We start from the raw sequence: 25,542 nt of genomic DNA, 5'->3' as shown, positions 1-25,542 counted from the left end.
GTTTTTTTTTTATTTAAAAAAAACCCTCCCGCAGCCACCCTGGCGATTTAATCAGAACGCCAGGGTGGTTAAGAGTTAAAAGTAAATAAACACACAAACACTTAGAAAAAGTATTTTAATTGAACAAAAAACATAACCACGAAAAAAGTCCTTTAATATTGGAGGACAGCGGGAGCCGGCGCGGACTTAGCGTCCTGCACGGACGCGTAAGTGTATGCGGCGGCTGAGCGGCGAGTGACGTCGGGTGCAGCGTAGTTACAATGTAACAAAGTTGTTACATTGTAATAACTTTGTTACATTGTAACTGATAGAACATTTCCGAGGCTATTGCGAGGGATCATTTATTTAAAGGGACAGGTAAGTATTAATGGTTAAGGGCTCGTTTCCACTGTTGCGACGCGATTTCGCCGGCCTTCCCACGCTTGTAAAAACGCATGCGGATGCGTTTCAGCATGAGTTTTTACACGCGATTTCGCGTGCGATTTTGCATGGCAGGGTGCCATGCGAAATTAACCATGACACTGCCAGGGCAAAATAACATTGAAAAAGGTGCGAAATCGCATGCGAATCGCGGGTAAAAACGCATGTAAAAACGCATGCGTTTTACTATTAAATACATTAGCGGCGATTCGCACGGATTCCCGACGCAGGCGAATTCGGTGGGTCCCGTCGTGCAGATTTGGCCCGCCGCCAAATCGCTCCCGCATGCCGCACATGTGGAAACAGCCCCGGCCACTTCAGTGTACCAAGCGAATCCGCATCTCGTTGCCGCATGCGGATTCGCTATGGTGGAAACGAGCCCTAATTAAGAATATTAAAGGACTTTTTTCGTGGTTATGTTTTTTGTTCAATTAAAATACTTTTTCTAAGTGTTTGTGTGTTTATTTACTTTTAACTCTTAGGCTAATTTCACACCAGGACGTTGCGTTAGAGGGGGCGTTAAGGTCGCATAACGTCCCCCTGACTCAACGCCTGGTGGTGCTGGATCTGGACGTCAGAGTGAGCCGCGTTGTGCAGCTCACTCTGGCGTCAGTGATGCCGTGATGCGCACTCTTGTGCGCATGCGGCATCACGTGGTCCCGCCGGCCAATCGCCGCACAGAGCGGCTGCTCCAGGAAGTAAACACTGCACGTCATAACGTGCAGTGCATATTAATTAGCCATGTGCCTGGCCGCTCTCCGCTCCTCCCCAACATTACTGAGCATGTGCAAGCAGTCTAACGCGGCTCAGCCGCGTCCAAAGAACTGCATGCAGTACGTTGTCTTGTGACGCAGCGTTACAATGTAACGCAACGTCCGCACTGTGAACAGCCCCATTGATTTTTCATTACTGTGCGGTGGGCTGCGTTACAGGCTGCTCTAACGTGCGCCTGTAACGTCCCACTGTGAAACCAGCCTTAAAGGAAATGGGTAAGAGGTACAAGTACCCCTATACTCATTTCTCCTGGGAGGGGGGGTGGGCATCTGGGGGACCCCTTTTTAAAGGGGACTCCCAGATGCCACCATGAACCCCCCCCAGGAAATCGCAGCCTCCACCTCCACCGCCCATTGGAGGTGGAGAAGAGCCCCTTGTCCTTGGATGAGACAAGGGCTCGGAGGGGGAGGGGACAGCTTGGCTGCCCCTCCCCTTCCGAGACCCCCCAATCCATGGACCATGCGGGCTGGTATAGTCAGGGTGCGGAGCCCCACGCGGCCGGTGCTCCGCATTTTGGCTATCCCAGCCTGCATGGAGGACAAGGGGTTAAAGAGGTCTGGGAGGGGGTACCCCACGTCGTTTTTTTTTTTATATTTCCCACACTCAGAACGAAGTAAGTAAAACTCTTCCCACTTGGGGGAATCTATAAAAATAATACACTATTGTTACCTGTGCAAAAAAACCTGACATTTTCCGCATTTAAAAGACATTTTTGCCCTTGAAACTTAAAAATCGATTTTCTCAAAAACTATAAGGTCTTTTTGAAAAAAAAATGTTTTCCTCTTATTCCCACTGATCCCCTTAATATACCCTGGGAATTTGGTGTTCCTAAATTTTAAGCAGGCTTTGCTATTAACCGTTAAATTCGGCGGGTTTTTAAATGTATATATTTTTCCTTTGAAATTTTAACATCGATTTTCTCAAAAACTATAAGGTCTTTTTGAAAAAAAAAATTTCCCTCTTATTCCTTCTGATCTCCTTAATATATTCTCCAAATTTGAGGCTCTCAGCAATTAAGGGGGCTTTGCTATTAACCCTTAAAGTCGGCGGCTACCTAACATTGATCCATGCGTCAACTTTTTCGCTTGGGAGCATTGCCTTACGCATTAATTGCTAGTAAGAAATTATGCGTAAGCCAATAATGTAAAAACCTGCATTATGGTATTCTTACGCGTAATTGCGTAAGGGCCATGCGTAATTACAGACATGAACCGTAGATAAATGTCTACGCCGTAAGCGTAATTCCGTAATGCGTAATAGCGTAAAATTACGCGTAATGATCCGTAAGCGTAGTTTTTTTCCATTACGCCCAGCACTATGTTCAGCAGAGTCTTGTGTACAGCGCTGCTCTACCCCCAGCCTTTCTACCCCTCCCCAAGTGCTGTGTACCGTAGTGATGCTTGAGGAATCTGGGCATGGAGAGCAAAAGCTTTCTGCTCTCTGCACAATTGTTCTAATGACTGCATCTGCTCAGCCACTGATAACGAATCATACAAAGTTTTGTAGACAAAGATTTGTAGACTGTCCCTATTCAGTGTGCAGCAAGCTCTTGTGTACAGCGCCAAGCCAGCAACCTCTCTACCCCTCCCCAAGTGCTGTGTACTGTAGTGATGCTGGAGGAGTCTGCAGAGCCAGTTCTGCTCCAACAGAAATGGACAGAGGGAGTGTAATAAGCTGAGGCTGGAAGCACACACATTTATCGGTTTTCTGTATGCGTTTTCTGCACGCCATGTGTGTCTGTATGTGTGAAAACATGCATGGTTTATTACAGATGCTAATGTAATTGATAGAGAAAATGTCTGCAGTGCTTCACTGCTGTCTGTTCAATATGTCTGTTTCCATGAAAGCAGGAAGTAAACACACGGCAGATTTATTGCAGAATTTGTATCAGCTGTAAAAAAAAAGATGTTTTTCTTTAAGGGTTATTATGCTGTTGCTTATCTTAAAGAGCAGAGAGGAAATTCCGAGTTCAGGTCCTCTATTAAACCCCCTCTGCCAGTAATTGCAGTGAGTGTTTTGACCAATCTGATTATCCTAGCAGATAGTCATTCTTGCCTATAGTTAGAGAAGAACGGAAGATGTAATCAGTCCACTTGTGCAGTGATCATATCCCACTGTCAGAAATGATCAGTTTGTTATGGCTATTACCATAAATGGTCTGCCGCTAACTAGTCCTGATGTTAAAGGCTGGACATTCTCTGTTAAGCGCTGTGAAATATGATACAGTAATAAAAAAGAAAGAAAAAAAAAAGAAGTAATGGCAACCAGGATAAAAAGATTGACGGCATCAGAGCTGAAGGGGTTAAATTAATGGATTCCCATAGCCAGAAAGCCCCCAGCCTGGCCACAATCTGGCCATGAAGCTTGCAGAACAAGGTGCTGAGGAGGTAGGAGATGGCTGGGGATGGTTTTGCACCAGATACCAGGGAGGGACAGGAGGAGGGGAGGAGTTGATGGTGGCCTCCAGGGGGCTTCTTTGTGTTGGATTCAGTAGCAGCAGCAGCATCAGTAGCAGCCTCCAAGCTGCAAACCCATGGGTCCATGCAAATCCAGCTATCATTAGGTGTCAAGCCCTGCACCCTTCCGTCTCCTGCTCAGCATCCCCTGTACTCAGAGACTGCGTCAAACAGATCCCTCCACTCCACTGCTGTGCAGACCTCACACAGAGACATTCAATAATCCATTTACACCAAGAGGGCTCCGAGAGCCCCTAACACCCCTCTCAGCCGCTCTCTGCCTTCCTGGAGAAGAACAAGAGGAGGGGGTCTGTGTGGAGCAGCGCAGGTACCAGCAGCAAACCTTCCTTTTGGTAAGTGAAGCAGTAAAGCCTCCATTTACTACCGTAGTGGTGATGCAAGTGATTGGGGAGGCAGAGGAATAAGTGCTTAGCATTTAATCAATAGGAAATGCATTATCTGAAGGTAGATCTATCAGTTACAATCTGTCCTGCTGATAAAAAGGGCTTTGAATTATTAAAATCTGCATCATATCCAGTGCTCAGGAAGGGCTTGCTCCCAGCGCCAAAGCACTAGCTCTGTTTTGTGGGATCACAAGAAAAATCGGTACCCCGTGTCCCTTTTATACACCTCCGGTCTGGTAATGACCGCTGGACTCTTGTAATAGGCTTAGATTACCTCTGTGCTATGTAACTGTACAGGACAGGATGCTGGGCACTGAATGACACTGGCAGGTGGATATAGGAGGAATATCAATATTTAGTAGTTCTAATTATTGCATTGGCATCGCTGTTGCGTTTCAGTGTTCCAGCTACAGAATTGGGGTCAGCTGGAAACTGCTGCTTACTCCCTGCTGCTACCACGCTCACAAAGGAGATCAGAGTAGGCAGAAGGTGATAATGGGGTGCAGGTCCTTTCCATACCACCGCATCTCCCCCATTCACACCGTACCAATCAGAAAAGGGTATTGGCCCATACAGAGCTGCGGCCAGCTTGCTGCTTGTGTCCTGGGTGTGAAAATTCTGAAAGATCGATATGAAAAGAATTTGAAAGGAGCTTTGGAGTGCTTAGTTGTGAGTCTTGCAGCAGATGGCGTACAGGGAAGCCAGTTTTTATGTTTCTCCAGAATACGTGTGATCAGGTCCCCCCCCCCCACCTCCTTCTGATGCGAGTGTTACTGCTTTTGTTCAGCATCTGGGAGCTCCTCATTAGTGTAATTCATTGTACACATCCCTAGTGGCAGAGGGAGGAGGAGCCGCTTCTCGCATCTCTGGATGATCGTGTGGCTTTTTTTGCTTTGCAGGGGTACTCAGCGGTAGTCCGGCAGAATGGTGAAACTGGGCAATAATTTCAGCGAGAAGGGGGCAAAGCCCCCCCTGTGCGAAGATGGATTTGATACCATCCCCCTGATGACCCCTCTGGACGTCAACCAGCTTCAGTTCCCGCCGCCAGACAAGGTATGTACAAATGATGGGTGGGGAGACTGGCAGCATGGCACAATGCTGGGCACTGCCGCTGGGCTGCTTATATACAACTTTTAAGCTATGAGGATTTTTTTTAAGCTCACAGCTGTTGGTAAGAACAGGTACAAACTATGATTATTTTTAATCAAATAAATGTAATGCATGCTAGAGAATTTATATGAGCCAGCTTCATACAATAAATTCAAGGGGCTCTTATTTGACATGTATTTCAATTAATTGAGTTGTTTGAAATAAGGGGGTTGTTTTGCAATGCTTGCTAATTTTCCGCCTTAACTGTAAGGGCCCGTTTCCACTGGCGATTAGGATGCGAGGCGATCGCTGCATCACCTCGCAACCCTTCGCAGGTACTTCCGGTTGTCTTCCGTCATGCGGCTTCCCATTGGCAGCTATGGGGACTCGGATGTGTGCTGCAGAAAACTGCAGCATGCTATCCATAATTTCCCAGCGTCGCATTGCGCCGGATCATGTAGGTAAATTTGCGTCAATGGAAACTACTCCATTGACGTGAATTGGTTGCAGTTTCCTTGCGATGCGGAGCGGTTTCTACATTGCAACACGTCTAGTGGAAACGGGTCCTAAGTAGAGCTATTGCATGAGATAAACAAATAAGAAGAGATAGTTCGTGAGATAAACAGAAAAGAAGAGATAATTCATGAGATAAACAGATAAGGAGAGAATTCAAGAGCTAGCCAGATCTTGAGTTCAGTCAGATAAGGAGAGATAGACCATGAGTTAAAGGGGAACTTCAGCCTAAACAACCGGGAACAACAACATCAGAAATCCCATCATGCTTTGCACAGCATCAGGGGAAAAATGCCCAGGCAGTTTTCTTCTGTGTAGCTTAAAATGAGTCTTGGGTAAGAAAAACAAAGCTCTGATGCTGTGAAACTGTTAAAGAAACACCAAGCCTTTTCAGTGCTGCTGAGTAGATTTTTAGTCTGGAGGTTCACTTTAAGATAGTTAAGGAGAGATAAAGCATGAGTTAAGCAATTTACACATTTCACTCCACAGGCTGTTTTACTCTTCCCGCCAAGAACAAGTTTCCACTTTCATTGCTTCTCCAATTCATTCATAACTTTATCACTGCTTATCACACCTAAATGATCTATATCTTATTTTTTTTTCTGCCACAAATTATGCTTTTTGGGGTGATATGTGTGTTCAGTAATTACTTTACTTGGGGAAAAACAAGGAAACAAATAAAATTCTCCAATTCCATCACCTATAGTTTTAAAATAAATAATTCTAATGTAGATAAAACCTACACATTTTATCTGCCTATTTGTCTTGGTTATTGCAAAATTTTAATTATACCCCTCGTACAAATTATGGTGACAAGGCCATTTTTTTTCCACCAAATTAAATAGTGTCATTCTTTCTTATCAAAGTCCCTGCAATGTCCATACAAGTCATAAATGTCACCATTCTGAAAACTAGAGACCCAGGCTTATTCAGATATTAGTATTTTGTAACATTTGCAGTTTTGCTGAAATTTGACCATAACTTTAAAATTGGCATTTGTTTTACAGTTTTTTTTACTGCTTGTCATTAAAAAGAATTCACATGACATAGGCCTCAGACCTAAAACACCCCAAATGTTATTCTCTTCACCATATACATAATCAGAAAGCTTTTGGGGCACACAGCCGCCTGTTAACCATGAGTATCACCAAAGGCTTTTCAAGGCCACTTTTTTCACCAAAAGTAATGGTGATTCTTTCTTAGCAAAGCCCCTGGAGCAGACGTCTAAACATTGAAAACTAGAGACCTAGGCCTACTCAGGTAGCTGTATTTTGTAACATTTGGAGGTTGGATTGACAGCAATCTGAGGTGATAGATGAGCTGGGAGAGAGAAAAACACATTTATTTACAAACTTTTCTGAGAATAATCATTGTTACTGGTTTATACCAATAATCATTCCTTATACTAACGCTGGATTGGCTCAGGGAACACATGTTCCCGTTCACCAATCACAGATGAGTTAGTCCCGGCAGGAGCAGGCGTGCACGGTGCTAACAGCGAGCAACGCATTAAAATGTCCTGTTTGCAGCAAGGAGGGGCAAACGGGATGTTTTAATGCATCCGCATTGCAGCAACGGGTTAAGGAGAGCATTAATTAAGAAGTAAGGTAAAATAATTAAACAAAAAAGCTTTGTGAATCAGCCCCAATGTGAGTTATACAGGTGTATTAAGGATGCTGAAATGTGGGGAGACGAAATATTACTAAAGCATGAAGGTCTTGGGAGTCTCCTAAACTTAGTAAATCTTTTGTTAGCATAAAGCACTGAGATTTGATACGTCTGATATTCACTGAGATTTGGCGCACTCTATGACCTATAAAGATGTGTGTACACATGCAGAAGTAATGTCAATCAGGACTCCATCCACTGGGCGACAGTTCAGAGCCGAGTTCTGTACAGAGTGATGCGTACTGTTGCTATGGAGCAGAAAGTTGGGATATTGCATGGCGCATGATGGAGTGTGAGGGGTAAGGAGGTGAACAGTGCCTTTGTCCTTGTCTGAGATGATCCAGTACTCCAGATCTCTCGGCAACATATCAGGAGGGACTGGGGGTGCTGTATACACAATAGTTTCCTGGCTGTTAGTGACAAGACTATATGTATACTCTGTATAGAGCTGCGGAAGATGTTGGCTATGGTAGCAATAATTCCCCTCAGTATAAGTAGCCATAATTTCCCCCATTATATGTAGCCATATCCCCCCTCCCCGGTATGGGTAACCCTAACCCCCCTCAGGATAGATAGCTTAGTTTCCCCTCATTATAGGTTGCCAAGTGTCCACTCAGTATAGGGGGCAGTGGTGGTGGCGGTCCTGTACCTAAAGTATGCAGAAAGCACAGTGGAGCCTTATTATACATTACTTGCACCCGGCGATTGAGTCTCCTCTACATCCTGGTTAGTTAGTAAGTGCTGAATCTGCCTGGTGATTGGCTGGCTGCACGGCACTTGCTAACTAACCAGGAAGTGGAGGAGATGTGATCGGCAGGAGCAGGTAATGTATAATAATGCTTCTGCTGCACTTTCTGCATTATTACATTGGGGGGCCTGCCGACTGCTGTGTGGGCCAGTAAAGTGCAATACTTAGCGAAGTTGCGCACTACTGCACATGCACTGGCCCGGTGGCACACTCCATGATTGTGCTCTCGAGGCCAGGAGAATTTTGTGCATTTTTGGATACGAGTCTTAACATCCTGCTCATGTGCAGAATGCTCCCAAGCATGACGGTTCCATCAAGGAGGCACGCTGCTGGGCCATGCATGCGCAGTAGTGCGCAATTTAGCTAAGCCATGCACTTTACCAGGCCGCACAGAGGATCAAGGAAGAGGACCGGGAGGAAAGCGAGGGACCTACAAGACTACGGGGATTGGAAGAAGCCCCAGGTAAGTAAAAGAACAGTCTATAGTTTCAACTCGGGTATCCTTAACCACCTTAGTGTTGTGGACGAGCTGAGCTCGTCCAGAGACGCCGGAGGTCACCGCTCAGGCCCCGCTGGGCCGATTTGAATAATTTTTTTTTAAAAAACACGCAGCAAGTACTTTGCTTGCTGCGTGTCCTACCTGATCGCCGCCGATCCGCCGCTACCCGCCGCGATACAGCCCCCACCCCCCCCCCCCGAGATCCCGCGCGCTGCCTGGCCAATCAGTGCCAGGCAGCACTGAGGGGTGGATCGGGACTCCCTGTGACGTCACAACGTCGATGACTTCACTCCGTTCGTCGCCATGGCGACGGGGAAGCCCTGAAGGAAATCCCATTCAGAACGGGATTTCCGGACGGGTCTTTGCGCCGGACCACTTGGACCACAAATCTGGTGTAAAATGAATACGTTTATCCTATAGCTCTCTTTAGAATCCAGTAAATATTTCCTACCATTAGGATGTGTGCACTTTAAGTGTTCAAACACAGGTCAGATTTTAACAACTTGGAAGTAAAGATTTAAACCAGTAAAGCACACACACAAAAAGTTAAATCTCAAGATTTGCGGCTTTACCTCTCATATTCAACTAAGCTCTAAAATCCACAATTTAACATTCATACTGCAAATTAAGAACTATCATCCAGTCCATTTTAGAAGAAGCAGGATTTACCCATAAGAATATTTCACTGCATTAAATACGTGGCTGCAAGTTCAATATCATTGCTGGCCCATCACATTGAGTGTCTTCAGCTGTGGATATGTTAATAGCTGGCTTGTTACTGGCGGTTTTCAGGCTGGCACTGTGTAAAAACATCTAACATAGTCTATATATAAAAAAAACAAGCCTATTGGATTGTTAGGGGGTGTGGTTATAGATAATGGCAGTTGGCGCTGTCTGTTTTTTTGTTCAGGTCTGCCAGTAGTAAAGATGATTACATGCAGGCTGATTGTGGATCAAACAATATGTACAAATTACATGACGAATATTAATCATTTCTTGACCTCTCTTTTATTTATTAACTTCTCACTTTGCAATGTATTGATTTATTTTTTTCCCTAAAGTCCCTCTTTAATGCTGGGAATACATGATGAGATTTTTCAGTCGATTTACTGTCCGATCTTATTTTTGATTGATTTTCTGTTCGATTTTCTGTTCGATTTTCTTATCTTTTCTTATCAATTTCCATTCACTTCTATGTAAAATCGATCAGAAAAACAATCGAAAATAAGATGGGACATGTTAGAAATTATCTATCGAACCATCTATCTGCTGAAAAAACTTATGGTGTATTCCCAGCATAAGGTTAGGCGTGGGGGTTCGGTAAGGTTAGGCATCAGGTAGTGTGTTTGCACAGTGAGGTGGTTAGGGGTCAGGGGGGAGGGTTCTGTGTGAGAGTAGGGTTAGGATTAGCTATAGTAAAATATTGGTATTTAATACTGATATTTTACGATCCTTCTTTACACTTTAATAGTAGAATATCGGTAAATTTGCCGATATTCTACTATCCTCTTTCCTGGGCGCCCAAATTTCCAGGTGCCCTGTTATTAGGTATGTACCAATCACAGGTAATTTTGGCTGCTTGGCATGTCTAGACAAATGAAAGGATATTACCAATTAGCTATTGTTTTGTATGATGCACAGTTGCTCAGTGCTGTTAATAAATGGCTCTTGAAGTCAACATTCAGTTCTTCTGAAATATTTGTTGTATCTGATAAGTGCACAGCATTTGGACTTACAGGTACACCTGATTCTATGCCATATTTATTTCTGTTAAAACAATACTTGTTGTCTGGCAACCTTGCTGGTCCTCTGCCTCTAATTCATTCAGCCATAGACCCTAAACACATATGCAGCAAATCCAGTCAGTCATCAGTCAAACATCTGATCAGCATGTTTGTTCAGGGTCTATGGCTAAAAGTATGAGGGTCCTTTCACACCAGGGTGGCGTGGTGCAGTATTTTTACCGCACCCACCACCAGGCAATGAAAAACTATTTAGACTTTTATACTGCCACGTGTACTTGCATTGCTCTGTGTCGAACTGGAAGTCATGTTACTCTATGGTGACGCGGGGATTTTAAAAGTAGTGTCGTTGCGGCGCGCATGTGCAGAAGTGTATTTTAACTATACGCTTCTGTCCACTTTCCTATACCCGAAGCAGGAAGTGAGGGCAAGCGCGCGTCACTTCCTGCTTGGCTGGTGGCCAGACAGGGAACATTTTGTAGTAACGCGGTGTTTCCTGAAGGCCTGTTTCTGGTGGTGTGATGCTGTGCGGCGGGCGAGCGTGATTATCGCTGCCGCCAGTTTGCGGTGTGAACCCGGCCTTTGAGGCAGAGGACCAGCAGGGCAACTGGGCAATCTAGACATGCTATAAATATGTCAGGACTTGGTCCTCCAGAACCCACCAAAGTGTGCCCCCCCCCATCCCTCCTGCCCCAGCCGTCACACACTGATTACTATTAGACTAAGAGGTGCCCCAGGGCCCCAACACCGTAATCTCTAGTTGTCCGGCTTGCAGTCACTGCCATGTATCTCCTTTTCTTATTTCTTTCTGCTTCATGCACAACAGGGGAATGATAGCTGAGTGACTTGTAGACACCCTCCTACACTGCGCCTTGAGGCTGGAGCCTCTCTCGCCTCTGCCTCTGCTCGTCCCTGGTCTCCAGGACCTTCTCAGTTCAGGTGTACTTTTATTAATGCACTACAGACATTAGCCAAAACCTATGCCAAAAATCAGCTTTGTGATCTCAGACCTAGGAACTTGAATGTCTCTGCATGCATGTTTTACATTGGTGCTAGTGTGTAACTGGGAGGCCTGAATTCAGCTTACTGAAATAGCAACTTGTTAAAGGACAACTGAAGTGAGAGGGATATGGAAACTGCCATATTTGTTTCCTTTTAAACAATGCCAGTTGCCTGGCATCCTCGCTTCAGTTGTCCTTGAAAGTGAAACTCCACTTTTGCTATTGCTAAAGAAAAGGTAATCCCCTTCAGTTCAGCTACACACTGCAGGGACTAATGACAAAAAGGGGTGGACGAACTTGTTCTCTGGAGAATAACGACAGTTCGCCATTATTTTTTACAGCAAATTTTCACGTCCAAAATCTGTAGTGGCAATGGCATTTAACATTGAAGTCAATGCCTGCTGACTAGCGGTTAATGGCAAAGCCTCTGTACACATGCCAGGATCACCAAATTCGGAGGGTGTGTTAAGGAGAGCAGTAGGAATAAGAGGGCATTTTTTTCCCAAAATACTTCAAAGAAAATGTTTTTTAATGTCAGCAAAATGACACTGTGCAGCAGAATTCAGTGGTCTGGGGTTTGCGCTACTTAGAAAAACAAGTCCGGGGCTGGGAATGGGATCGACGTGTGCGGTGCTGTTTGTCAGTCCCCATGGCATTGATCGACACGTGGTGTTCTACGCTGTTTGTCGGGTATTGAGGGTATATGGCGCTGGATTATTTCTGAGGATACTGCCGTGGGAGTAACGAAAGGTAAGTATTTAGGTAGTAAAGGACCTTTTCCGTGGTTGCGTCTTTAATTTGTGGGGAAAAGGGTAAGGGGTACATTAATACCCCTATACTCATTTCACCTGGGGAGAGGGCAGGTATCTGGGGGTCCCCTTCTTAAAGGGGACTCCCAGATGTCACCATGATCCCCCTCCCCAGGTTGACGATGCCCCAATCTCCTCCTGGGCACTGGAGGTGGAAAAGAGTCCATGGATTGGGCAAAGGCTCTGGGGGAGAGGGGAAGGCTTGGCCACCCCTCTCTTTCAGAGCCCCTCCCCCATACCATGGGCCATGTGGGCTGGTATAAGTCAGGCTGCAAGCCCCACACGTTCTAGCCTCCACAATCTGGCTATCCCAGCCTGCATGGTTAACAAGGGGGTTCGGGAGGGGGACTTTAAAACAAAAAAAAATCGAATCACGGTTAAATACAAAAAAATGATGTGGGGAATCTAATGGGAAGGGGGGGGGGGGGGGTACGTGAGGTAGGCAAAGATTAAGTGTCTAATGTGGCCACAAACACTTTAGCAGCACCCCTGCTCACGTCATGTTAGGCAGCACAGAACAGGTGGAGCTCCCATCCCGGGACTCAGAACACTGATCACATTCTACATTGAGGAGGTTGTCTTCCTCTGGGGAAGTCGGTGAGCCTCACACATCCGGGTGCTGAGATTGGACCATGGTGGGCTCACCCTTGAAACAATAGATCTTACAAGTGAAGGTGTCCTATGGCCCAACAAGAAGCTGGATTCCCCAGCAGTGTATGCTTTGTATGCGACTGTGGTCACGTTGTTGGTTAGTTAGCACATAACTGTGATTGGAATGGAAACGGACGGACTTTGGCATATGTCTCTACAGCAGCTGCTACTAAGTTGCAGCATATAAGGTGGCCTGATACTGCTGTATTTCAGTTACTATGTACTGTACAGCATAAGCAGCAATAGGTGAGAAAGAAGGACAGCTTTGTGGCTGGTTGCTGCTGGCAACTGATAGATTTCTTCTTTTTCTTCCATTTCAGCACTGATAGTATCATACCAATATTTCCTACTGTTTTTCTGTTTATTGTAATTAAATACTATTGAATGTGTTTGCCAGCTCTAGCTCCTGTGTAGTGTGAATGTCATGCAGTGATAGTGGATTCCCTTTTGCCTCTATGTATGCTGATGATGAGTTGATGTCGGGAACCTGTACATTATAAGCTGTTATCACTGCCTTCTCCAGCGGCCACAATAGCATTACTGTATGATCAGGCTATTGCAGCTGAAATGCAGTCCTGGCAGGGTCCGCTCACTTATTTATAACCTTGGTGATGTCACCCAGTGCACTCACCACAGCCTGTGCATTTCAATGGGCAGCGCAGTCACTGCTGCAACTGAATGAAGCACACGGCCGTGGGATGATGGGATACCACGGTCTATTGTTTCTGCTGTGGGATGATGGGATACCACAGTCTATTGTTTCTGCAGATCTGTTCACCCTCGCCTGTGATCACTTCAAATACCAAAACTACGTTTGGGTGACAGTTCTGGAATTTTATTCCCACAACTGAGATGAGGCAGCACAGGTGACAGTGTAAAATACCTCTATAGTAAATTAGATCTATTGCATTGGCTGTACAGTAGTGTGATGATAACAGCATATTTATAGGATGTGTACTTTTTTTATCTTAACATTTAGGACCCTTTTCCACTGCAAAACGCAACTGCAAACGCATGTTTGCGTTTTTGCCAATTTTGATGTGCGCTTTTTGTGCGTTTTCTATGCGTTTGGGTTTTCCGGTTTTCTGACTGGCAAGTGGCAAGTGTTGTCTTGAAAATAGATACTAGTGGTTAAATCAATACAAAATGCAAAATGCGTTTTTCATGCGTTCCTATACTTTACATTGAAACGCAAAATGCATCATAATCGCACAGACATGCGTTTGCGTTTTTAAAAAAATCGGAATGCAGCAGTGGAAAAGGCCACCTAAAATTCTTATTTTAAACAGGCTGGTCTTCAGAATCAACAAATGTTTACGTTTTCCATGCATAAGTAATGAGGTAGGTAGGAACCCACATCCTACAGCCTATTGCCAAGGTATCAGGTACATACAGCATAATATATATATATGTATATATATATATATATATATGTATATGTGTATATATATATGTGTGTATATATATATACATGTGTGTATATATATATATATATATATATATATATATATATATATATATATATATATATATATATATATATATATGTGTGTGTGTGTGTGTGTGTGTGTGTGTGTGTGTGTGTGTGTGTGTGTATGTATATGTATATATTTATATATAGACCTCTATATATACAGTATATATATATATATATATATATATATATATATATATATATATATATATATATTAGAATGCAGTTTATTATTCAAGATACCCACTTTTACATTAAATATTCTGATTTCAGCATCAGAAACAGTTCCTGTAGCTATATATTAACAATATTATTTCTATATTGCTGTATATTGGTATGTAGTCCCGCCCTCCCACTAAAGCTTAACCTAGGGGCTTTTCATTATGTGGAATTCTCCGACCCCCCCCCCCCCCCTTCCCCAGCATTTGGGAAACCACAGATCTTTCCTACCGACTTTAGAACTCTCAGTAAACAAACATTCCACAGAGATCACCTGCCAGTACTAAAGACGTTGTCGTCTGTGATAAGTTTCAGAAAGTAAATTAGGTAATGGTAAGATTTTACAATGGGCAAACAATGGCTAAATAATCTATAAATTAATATTGTAAAAAATAAGCAATTTTATTTGTTATTTTGGCTACAGTTCCTCTTTAAAGAGAGTTCGAGGTGGGCTCAAAAAATAAAAAAAGCAGGCTACCTGATCCTGGGAGCTAAGCGGATCAGGTCGCCGAAAAAAACGCTGCTCCCCGCCGCTGCTGTGGTCCGCACTGGCCCACTTTCACTTGCGTGACCTATAGGTCACGACGCTGCACGGGGAGACTGTGTGTCTCTGGCAGCGTGCAGGGAGGCGGGGGAGCAGCAGGGGGCATGGCCGGGAGAGAGAGCTGCCCTGTGTTTACCTCCGAGATAGCGACAAATATTGACGCTGATCTCGGGGGGCTATAGCGCGTTGGGGGGGGGGGGGGGGGCAGAGAGCGGCAGTGTGGGGACACAGAAGCATGTCATGAGGCAGAGAACATGCCTCTGTGTCCCATTTGCCCCCAATCTGCCCACCTCCGGTTCTCTTTAATAAACTGGTAGTCTTTATTTAATCCAACTTGTTTTAAAGAGGAACTCCAGTGAAAATAATGTAATAAAAAAAGTGCTTCATTTTTACAATAATTATGTATAAATGATTTAGTCAGTGTTTGCCCATTGTGAAATCTTTTAAATCCCTGATTTATATTCTGACATTTATCACATGGTGACATTTTTACTGTGGGCAGGTGATGTAGCTGCTGCTTGCTGTTTTGGCAGTTGGAAACAGCTGTAAACAGCTATTTCCCACAATGCAACAGGGTTCACATACAGGAAACTGCCAAGAGTACGTACTCAGAATTTCTTTGTGGGAGGGGTTTCACCACAATATCAGCCATACAGCGCCCCCTGATGGTCTGTTTGTGAAAAGGAATAGATTTCTCATGTAAAAGGGGTATCAGCTACTGATTGGGATAAAGTTCAATTCTTGACTGGCGTCTGCTGACCAAATAAAGGCAGGAGATTGCTCTAGCTGGTAGTTAGCAATTGTGTTTGTTGCAGTTAGCATTGAGTTTAGAGGTGGTGGGGGTGAGTTCCCTGGAGGTGAGAGGTCCAGGGCTTGCCCACACTTCCCTTTAGGTATTGCATGGTGGTTTTGGGGCCCCAGCTAGTAAGAGAGACCTGGGGTCCCCGGCTGTCGTGTGAACCAGTGTTTGTGATTTTAAAGTTCAATTCTTGGTCGGGGTTTCTCTAAGTCTCTGGCCATCTCCTATTTTTAATTTTATTAGCCAGGAAGGCTAGGAAGAAGAAGTTCATCCCCTCCTGCTATTCTTTACTGCTAAATCCATATCTTCAGAGATCCCCCTTGAAATGTCTGCACAAATGGTGGCAAGATCTAGATGAGTTATCAGATGATGAATGGAGGGAAATATTGCAATCAGTACCTTCTCTACTAATGCATCTCAAAAACAATTCCAGCTTTAGTATCTTACATAGGAGCCGCCTGACCCCAAAACAGGAGGGAGGGCTGGTGCACACCGAGCGGCTTTTTGGGCGTTTTCAGATCCGCTTGCGGCTGCGGATCTGCTTGGTCAATGTATCTCAATGGGGTGGTGCACACCAGAGCGGCAGGCGTTTTGCAGAAACGAAAAATGCCTGGGTGAGGCATTTTTTGGATTGCGGATGCGTTTCTGCCTCAATGTTAAGTATAGGAAAAACGCAAACCGCTCTGAAAAACGGCACTTCAGAGCGGTTTTGCAGGCGTTTTTGTTACAGAAGCTGTTCAGTAACAGCTTTACTGTAACAATATATGAAATCTACTATACTGAAAACCGCAGCAGCAATCCGCAAAACGCTAGCAAAACGCCTCATAAAAATAAAAAAAAGCGTTTAAAAATCTGCTAGCGTTTTGCGGATCTGCTAGCGGGTTTTGGTGTGCACCAGCCCGGAGAGAGGATTTAGCCATTTATGTAAGCAGACTTGCAATGTACCCAATGGGATCACTTTAACTGAAATTCTTTGATAAATAACGGGCCAAATAGTCATCCCTGACTGGGAAGGCTGCACTAAAACAATTTAAAAGTGGTGATTCAGGCTATAGTCAATGCCAATCCCTTGTGGTTCTATTTAAAGGACAACTGACCATAGGGTAGGAACTCACTAGGCGGAAACGCTAGCGTTGCAAAAAATGCTAGCATTATTGCGTATAATGTAAGTCAAAGGGCCAGATGAAAAAATGCATGTGTTTGCGTTCTGCAGTGTGCATTTTTAACCACTTGAGGACCGTGGAGTTAAACCCCCCTAAAGACCAGGCCATATTTCTGAAATTGGGCCACTGCAGCTTTAAGGGCTTGCTGCAGGGCCGTACAACTCAGCACACAAGTGATTCTTCCCCCTTCCCCCTTTTCTGCCCACCAACAGAGCTTTCTGATGGTGGGGTCTGATCGCTCCCCCCATGTTTGTTTTTTTGCCAGATATTTTTCTTATTTATTTTTTAATAAAAATTCATATTTCTTAAATAATTTCCCCTCCCTCCCCTATCACTGCGATCAGCTGTGATAGGCTTCAGCCTATCACTGCCGATCGCTTCTGTGTCCCCCAGGCGGACAGCCGTGTCACACGGCTGTCCCCAGTAAAGCACTGCCTTAGATCGCAGCGATGTACATGTATATTATACTGAAGGTGGAGCCTTCCAAGTGGAGATGCGTGCGCGCTGATGCATGTGCACTCTTCTGCTAGCCCCATAGAAGGCCATTCACGCCACTTGGCGTGGAACGGTCGGCAAGAAGTTAAAAACGCTGAACTTGCTGTACATTTTTCCAAAACGCATCTAAATGGCACATAAGGTATGTCAATGATAATGCAGAGGTATAGCGTTTAATTGCGGTTTTTATGCATTTAAAAAAAAAACAAAAAAAAAAACAAGTTTGATGATGTATCTCTGCTTCCTGTTGACTTCCTAGTGATGAGCATAAAATGCAGATAAAATACGCATACAAAACACACAAAAATGCACTTGCAATTTATATGTGTGAAATGCAAACACATTAAAATGCAAGCAAAACGCATGTATGAAACGCAAATGTAGTATTTAAAGCACAGGGATATATTGCACAATTTTAAGAATTTTATACTCACAAACACAGGTTACCGCAAAGGCAACCACTGTAATCGCAGATGGGGAGAATTATAACCTGACCCCACTCAGGTTTAAGAAGTGGCTCTCTGTAGATAGGAAGGAAGATGGGGTAGCACAATTTCTGAAAAGAGGTGTCAAAATAGGATAAAACGTCTAAAAACCGTTTAAAAGGGGGGGAAGCGGTGGACTTACCTCCCTCATGATTAAACAGACAGGGATTCGTTATTTAAATTAAAAATAACATTTATTGTACATACACTCCACTTTGCAACGCGTTTCGCGGGCACATTCACGCTTCATCAGGCAATAAACGGAGAAACTTCAAAATGTCTGTAGCGTGTAGAGCGCCTCTGTCTTGATACTCTCTTGATCATGCTCACATCGCTGGGAGCATTCTGCGCATGTGCTCATTTCTAAAGCATGAATCCCGCATGCACAGAACACTGATGGCAATGGGAGTGCGATCAAGATGATGGGTGCGGATGGGGCTGCGCATGCACAGTCACTGTGACTGCCACTCAGATTGTTCATCTTATAGAGCTGCCAGCATGAGAACAGAGGTGATCCGGAGGACGCAGAGGGACATCACGGACTAAGGGGGGCTGGAAGAAGCTTACATAAATAAACTAGTGCAGATTTCAATCCAGTTCAGGGTTCCTTTAATAATTCCACACTGCACTGTAAATATTGTCAATAAAAGTGCCATTTGGGAATTTTAATTCCCCCCACTGCTTTTCAGCCTAATAGGGAGGCCAGACATGATGAAAACAAAGGAATACTCAGGTCTGGATTTATATCACAGGAGCCTATAGGCACAAATGTCCTGGCACCCTAGACTTCACCCTCCATAAACCTACAAACCCCCACCTAACCGCACGGCAAGTGTGCTGGCTGTCCCAGCTGTCACTTCTCCCTTACTTCCCTTGCCCATCATAGGTAGCTACAGGTGTCCCTTAGTATTTAGTAGACAGAAGTACCCTGAATATTAAAGAGACTCTGAAGCGAGAATAAATCTCGCTTCAGAGCTCATATTTAGCAGGGGGACGTGTGCCCCTGCTAAACCGCCGCATACGTGCCGCTAACCGGGCGGCCCTTCACCCCCAAACCCCCCACTTCGACACTTGGTCGCAGGCTTGGTCGCTCCTGGAGGCAGGGCTAACGGCTGCAGCCCTGCCTCCATTCGCGTCTATCAGCCGCGCATCGCCGTCTCTCCCCGCCCCTCTCAGTGAAGGAAGACTGAGAGGGGCGGGGGAGAGGCGGAGATACGTGCTGACAGACGCGCGTGGGGCAGGGCTGCGGCGGTTAGCCCTGCCCCAACCAGGAAGCGCTCCCCCGCATTACGGAGGGGAGTTGGGGGACAGGGACTCCCGTTAAGCCGCGGGATAGCGGCGGTTTAGCAGGGGCACACGTGCCCCTGCTCTATATGAGGTTTAGAGGGGTGCAGGCATAGCTCATGCCATGGGCGCCACAGCACCATGGTTGCCATGTCTGCCCCTGTGCTGTGCCTCATGCCTGCCCCTGTGCTGTGCCTCATGCCTGCCCCTGTGCTGCGCCTCATGCCTGCCCCTGTGCTGCACCGCATGCCTGCCGCTGTGCTGCGCCTCATGCCTGCCCCTGTGCTGCGCCTCATGCCTGCCCCTGTGCTGCGCCTCATGCCTGCCCCTGTGCTGCACCTCATGCCTGCCGCTGTGCTACGCCCCATGTCTCCCTGTCACTCAGAACTAAGATCAATCCTGTTATCTGGAGAACATGGCTACTTAATTTATGTATGTAGGGCTCACTTGGCTTAGTGTAAAGAGGACAGAGAGGAAATACAAGATATTACTAAAAAAGTAACTTCAGCAATATCCGAGCCAAAAAACAAAGGCAACCATAACACATGGACACAAGAGAGGATGCAGCTTTTGGAGGGAAAGGGGGCTCCAACCAGGGGTGGGGGCACAATTTCAGTGTTTGCCATAGGCTCTATATTACCCAGATACGCCCCTGATGAGGTCTGAAGCGAGATTTATTCTCGCTTCAGACTCTCTTTAAGTAGCTAGAGGTGCCCCCAGTTGAAGGGAGATCTCATCAGTGGAATGCTGAGTCGGGTGAGTAACCTTTCATTTACACTGACCTTGGGACTCTATAGGGAAGAAGGGAGGGAGGCACTTAGGAAGGGGAGTGAGCCACCTTTCCATCATTAGGCGCCTGTAGGCACGTGCCTATAGTGTAGAGTGACCAGACGTCCCGGATTCGGGTCCGCTGTCCCAGGCAGCATGAGATCCCGGGAAACGTCCCACTTTCAGCAGCGGGACGTCCCAGCCTCGGGACTCTGGCCACTCTATCCTCATGAACTGGCAGCGGCGTCTATAGACGCCGTGCCAGTTCATTGCCCGCAGCCCCGCTCCAGCCTACTTCTTCCGGTGTCTGTTCCGACACCGGCAGGTGAGCAGGACTACGGCAAGATGGCTGCCGGAGCCCTGTACTGGAGACTATTTGTGTCTCCAGTACAGGGCTTTGGGCGCCATCTTGCCGTAGCCCTGTCAGCGCGGGAGAGAAGATCAGCAGCAAGATGGTTCCGGGAGCAGCGCGCCAGAGGCCGGAGACTTCTGCCAGGTGAGTACGGTAAATGCTTTCTTTTCCAGGTGAAATGTTTGCCCGCATTGCGTTTTTTTTTCCAGGTGAAATGTTTGCCCGCATTGCGTTTTTTTTTCCAGGTGAAATGTTCGGCCGTATTGCGTTAATTTTCTGGTGAAATGTTTGCCCGCATTGCGTTAATTTTCTGGTGAAATGTTTGCCCGCATTGCGTTAATTTTGTACTGACATGTTGACCGCATTGCTTTTATTTTGTACTGACATGTTTGCCCGCATTGCGTTTATTTTGTACTGACATGTATGCCCGCATTGCGTTTTTTTCCAGGTGAAATGTTTGCCCGCATTGCGTTTTTTTTTCCAGGTGAAATGTTTGCCTGCATTGCGTTTCTTTTCTGGTGAACTGTTTGCCCGCATTGCGTTTCTTTTTTCTGGTGAAATGTTTGCCCGCATTGCATTAATTTTCTGGTGAAATGTTTGCCCGCATTGCGTTTATTTTGTACTGACATGTTGGCCGCATTGCGTTTATTTTGTACTGACATGTTTGCCCGCATTGCGTTTATTTTGTGCTCACATGTTTGTCCGCATTGTGTTTATTTTCTGGTGAAATGTTTGCCCGCATTGCGTTAATTTTCTGGTGAAATGTTTGCCCGCATTGCGTTAATTTTGTACTGACATGTTGCCCACATTGCGTTAATTTTGTACTGACAGGTTGCCCGCATTGCGTTTATTTTGTACCAACATGTTTGCCCGCATTGCGTTTATTTTGTTCTGATATGTTTGCCCGCATTGCGTTTATTTTGTACTGATATGTTTGCCCGCATTGCGTTTATTTTGTACTGACATGTTTGCCCGCATTGCGTTTATTTTGTACTGACATGTTGCCCGCATTGCATTTATTTTATACTGACATGTTGCCCGCATTGCGTTTATTTTGTGCTGACATGTTGCCCATTGCGTTTATTTTCTGGTGTCCGGGGTAAATGTTACTGCATTTATTATTTAATGGTCATAGATGGCTATGTTTGCTGCTTTGTGGTTACGGTATACTATTAGCATCACACAGTTTCTGCACACCCATGATGCAAAGTCTCGTTTGTCCACATCATGGCGTAAACACTGCGTTCTTATGCCTCGCTGTTACATCATTACGTTAGCTCCGCCCATACAATGTCATGGCCACGCCCATTTCTCGCCACGGCGCGCTGCGCGTGCCGCCCCCCTCTCCCCCTTCCCCATCCCAGGTTGGACCCACAAAAATCTGCTCACTCTACTATAGTGCCTTATGGTAAATCCGGCCCTTGGAATACTGCATGACAATGGGGGAAGGGGGCGGAGCAATAAGTTCACTATTAGCCTATCAAAACTTCTTATAAGGTAAACAGCAATAAGTGCTACACTAGCCATTTTGTCATTTCCATTTCAGCTGTAAATTTCATTTGTGTTGAGAAAAAAGCAAGTTATTAATACAGTGACTTTGCTCTGTGTTGAGCTGCCTTCTTGATTCGACCTTGTGTTTCGGGAAGTATTCTCCAGAGTTTGAAAATAGTCACATCTCCAATATCCTTCACATTCCACATACAGAAGCACTATGCGTGTATCTAATGATGTCACTTCCCTACAATATATCACTGGCTGTAGTGTGATGTCACCACTGCTAACATAATTGCTCATTGACATAAGCCTGTAACTGTCAGCTAAAGAGCTTGTGAAACCAAACGTGATGATCTCACTTCTGTGTCACTTCGGATAACTCTTTTAGCGTCTTATATGCCTGGATGTGCATCATAGCTGCCAGCTGTGACCTGAGATGTCAGGGGCGGTCCTATCTTATTAAAGAGGAACTGTAACCAAGGATTGAGCTTCATCCCGATCAGTAGCTGATACCCCCTTTCCCACGAGAAATCTTTAGCTAAATAAATATCAGGGGGGTCTGTATGGCTGATATTTCCTCAGTGTGATGTCATGACCATCGCCAAGACCATCTTGCTGTCTGTGACCCTTGTTACATTGTGGGAAATAACGGCCTTTTTCAACTGCCTAGCAACCCTCTGTGCATAGAACTCTCAGTAACAAATATTCTGTAAAGATCACCTGGCAGGACGTAGGGTCCATTCACACTGAATTAGTTGCTGTCAGTTATAACTGAACGGACAACTAATTAGCAAGGCAATGTCTGTGTTTCCCTATGTCTCGGTTCACATTAGATGATTGTAACTATCTATGACCACGTCACGCCAATGGGTGCGCTGTATCAATTGTCATGTATAGAGTGCTTGGGGGGGAAGGGGGCACAGTGTAAATATTGCATCGGGGCACATAGCTCCTTAGCTACGCCACTGTGTAGCATACATTTTAAATCGGCGCCGGTAGACTTGGGCGCAGGATACAGCCAGTATATGGCTGATCCTGCTTCTGCACAAGTCCGGGCCGTGTTAATTACTATTCCCCCTCCAGGCCGCCATGGATAGTGGGGGAATGATGTAAATCGGCTTCCAGCGATTGCTGGAGGTCGAATTATTGTGTTTTTAAAGCAACCTCGGCTCCGTCTTCTGACAGCGCCGACGTTACTCATTGAGCACTGCTCAGTTGTGATTCCTATTGTAGCCTATGGTGGGGCCGGCTGCGCCCAAATCTAGCAGCGCTGAAAAGCACTGCTCCAACTGTGTATGTGTTCTGTCCCCTCCAGGGTTCATGGCGAATGCCGCATGTTCACTTGTAACGCTGGTGCGAATCCTCCCCTCCCCTGGTGTCTTTTTCAACACTCCCTCTGGGGGCGGAAGCAGCTCCAACCCGCAGGACAATAGATTTCATGCTAAATTCTATTGAAAATCTGCCTGTGGTGTGTGGGCAGGCAATAGATCCCTCTCTGATCAGATCTGATCAGTGATGGATCTATCTATCCGATGGTCAATCTGGTGGCTGATCTACAGGTGTATGGCCACCCTAATACAGGGATATTTTACTGGTGAGACCTGTGGCTTCACCCTCCATTGGATCACTTATATGCTTCACATTATGGATTTGGCAACAAGAGAAATGAGACTGCTGAAGAAAAAGGGTTGAGAATCCATAGTGGGAAGAGACAATTCCATGACCTCTGGGGTTTTTGTTTTACCACTAAAATGTCCTAGATATATGGAAATTCAAAGGGCGATTCAGGGCACCAGTAATAGATCATTACTTAATTAAGGTTTTTGTGTGGACCGACCTCAAAGTAATACATTCTTACATGTTGATTGGGGTAAATTAGAAGTATTACCTTTGAAAACTGAAATAAGAAAACCCCATTTCGACAGACTCCGCCAACCTTGTAGTGAGATGAATATGGAAGAACGTTGTCAGGGGCGTAACAAAATCCCCTGCAAGGGATGCAGCCACAGGGGGGCCCAGAAGCAACAAGGGGCCCCGTGGGGGGCGAAGTTTCTTTTCCCTGTCCTGAAAGACTGACAAATAATTGCATGGACTTTCTGTTCTCTGCATAATTGATGACTAATGATGATTAATGACTGTGTCTGCTCAGCCACTGATAAGGAATCATGCAAAGTTTTGTAGACAAAGATTTGTAGATAGTCCCTATTCAGTGTGCAGCAGGCTCTTGTGTACAGCGCCCAGCCCCCAACCTCTCAACCCCTCCCCAAGTGCTCTGTACTGTAGTGATGCCTAAGGAATCTGCAGAGCCGGAATTCTGCTCCATCAGAGGTGGACAGAGTGAGTGTAATAAGCTGAGGCTGGGAGCATTGTCTATGTGCGCTTTTCTGTATGCATTTTCTGCACATTATGGGCTTCACTCACTAAGACAAATGGCACCCTTATCAAATAACGCGCTTTATCAACATTAACGCACCTTATCAGAGTAGCATACCGAACTTATGCCTGCTAATGACGAGAGCTCCACTTGTCCTGCCCTGAGCCCCTGAAGGTTCGTAGCGCTCGCTATGCTCCTCTGATAAGGCGTGATAACTTTGATAAGGCGTGCTAACTTTGATAAGGCATGCTATTTGTCTTAGTGAATCAAGCCCTATGTGTGTCAGTATGTGGGAAAACCTTTTAGTTTTATCACAGAAGCTAATGTAATTAAAATTTGCATCTGTCTGTAAAGTATGCGAATTTAACCATGTGAGTGCCTGTGTGCTTTTACATTGATTTTAGGCGAAAACGTATGCGAATTCGCATGGAAAATTGGCATAGCGAAAACGCAGGCGAATTTCCTATTAAATACATTACAGGCGAATTGCACACTAGCCTTGCGGTGTGCGAATTCTGATGACTCTGCTGTGCAGATTTTTTTCTGCACAGCCCACCGCACAGAATTTCTGACAAGTGGAAACAGGCCCATTGATTTATATTGGTTATGCGAATCTGCATGCAGATTCACTCTAGTGGAAACGGGCCCTCAAGGTCTGAAGAAGGCTTACTAGCTGAAAGCTTACTGTCTTTCTTTTAAATTAGCCAATAAATGGCATTATCCTGATTCAAAACTTCCTGTCTGTAAAATATAAGCTTCAGTCTCCAGCAATGATTAGCTACTAAGATATGGAATTACACACACTACAGTGTTTCTCTTCCTCCTGCCTCTCCCCACTTCCCTTGCTTGTAGAGTCATCAGACACACGCTGGGGCTGGAATGATTTGTCTGTCATCTGTCCACGCGGGCAGCTTGGACATATGCTAGCAAGTAAGGATTAAAACCAGGGCTGGTTGTAGATTTTTTTGCCGCCTGAGGCAAACTTGTGAGGAAGCTGGTACCCCCCCCCCCCCCATAGGTAGTATAATTGCCCCAGTATAGGAAGCCTGAAGGTAGAGTGACCAGACGTCCCGGATTGCCCGGGACGCGTCCCGGATTCGGGGTCCGCTGTCCCAGGCCGCATGAGGTCCCGGGAAACGTCCCGCTTTCAGCAGCGGGACGTCCCGGCCTCGGGACTCTAGCCACTCTCTCCGCATGAACTGGCAGCGGCGTCTATAGACGCCGTGCCAGTTCATTGCCCGCAGCCCCGCTCCAGCCTCCTCTTCCGGTGTTCCGACACCGGCAAGCGAGCAGGGCTACGGCAAGATGGCTGCCGAA

At 45.6% G+C, this 25,542-nt stretch overlaps 1 protein-coding gene across 4 annotated transcripts in view; it reads left to right on the top strand.

The window, feature by feature from the left end:
- The window catches only part of NSG1 (neuronal vesicle trafficking associated 1), a 165,069-nt gene that overhangs the window by 60,294 nt on the left and 79,233 nt on the right, over positions 1–25,542 (top strand). For 3 of the 4 annotated variants that reach the window (XM_068277356.1, XM_068277366.1, XM_068277375.1), the window contains one exon: positions 4,954–5,107. In XM_068277356.1, the coding sequence (XP_068133457.1) occupies positions 4,979–5,107 (129 nt within the window). In that variant the 5' untranslated portion in view covers positions 4,954–4,978. Of the gene's footprint in view, positions 1–3,670; positions 4,004–4,953; positions 5,108–25,542 lie in introns of those variants that run through there. The other variant, XM_068277347.1, reaches the window with a different exon arrangement.

The sequence above is a fragment of the Hyperolius riggenbachi genome, chromosome 1 (assembly GCF_040937935.1).
Source record: "Hyperolius riggenbachi isolate aHypRig1 chromosome 1, aHypRig1.pri, whole genome shotgun sequence".
NCBI lineage: Eukaryota > Metazoa > Chordata > Amphibia > Anura > Hyperoliidae > Hyperolius > Hyperolius riggenbachi.
The sequence above is the reverse complement of the archived record's forward strand: the minus strand, read 5'-3'. Positions and strand labels throughout refer to the sequence as shown.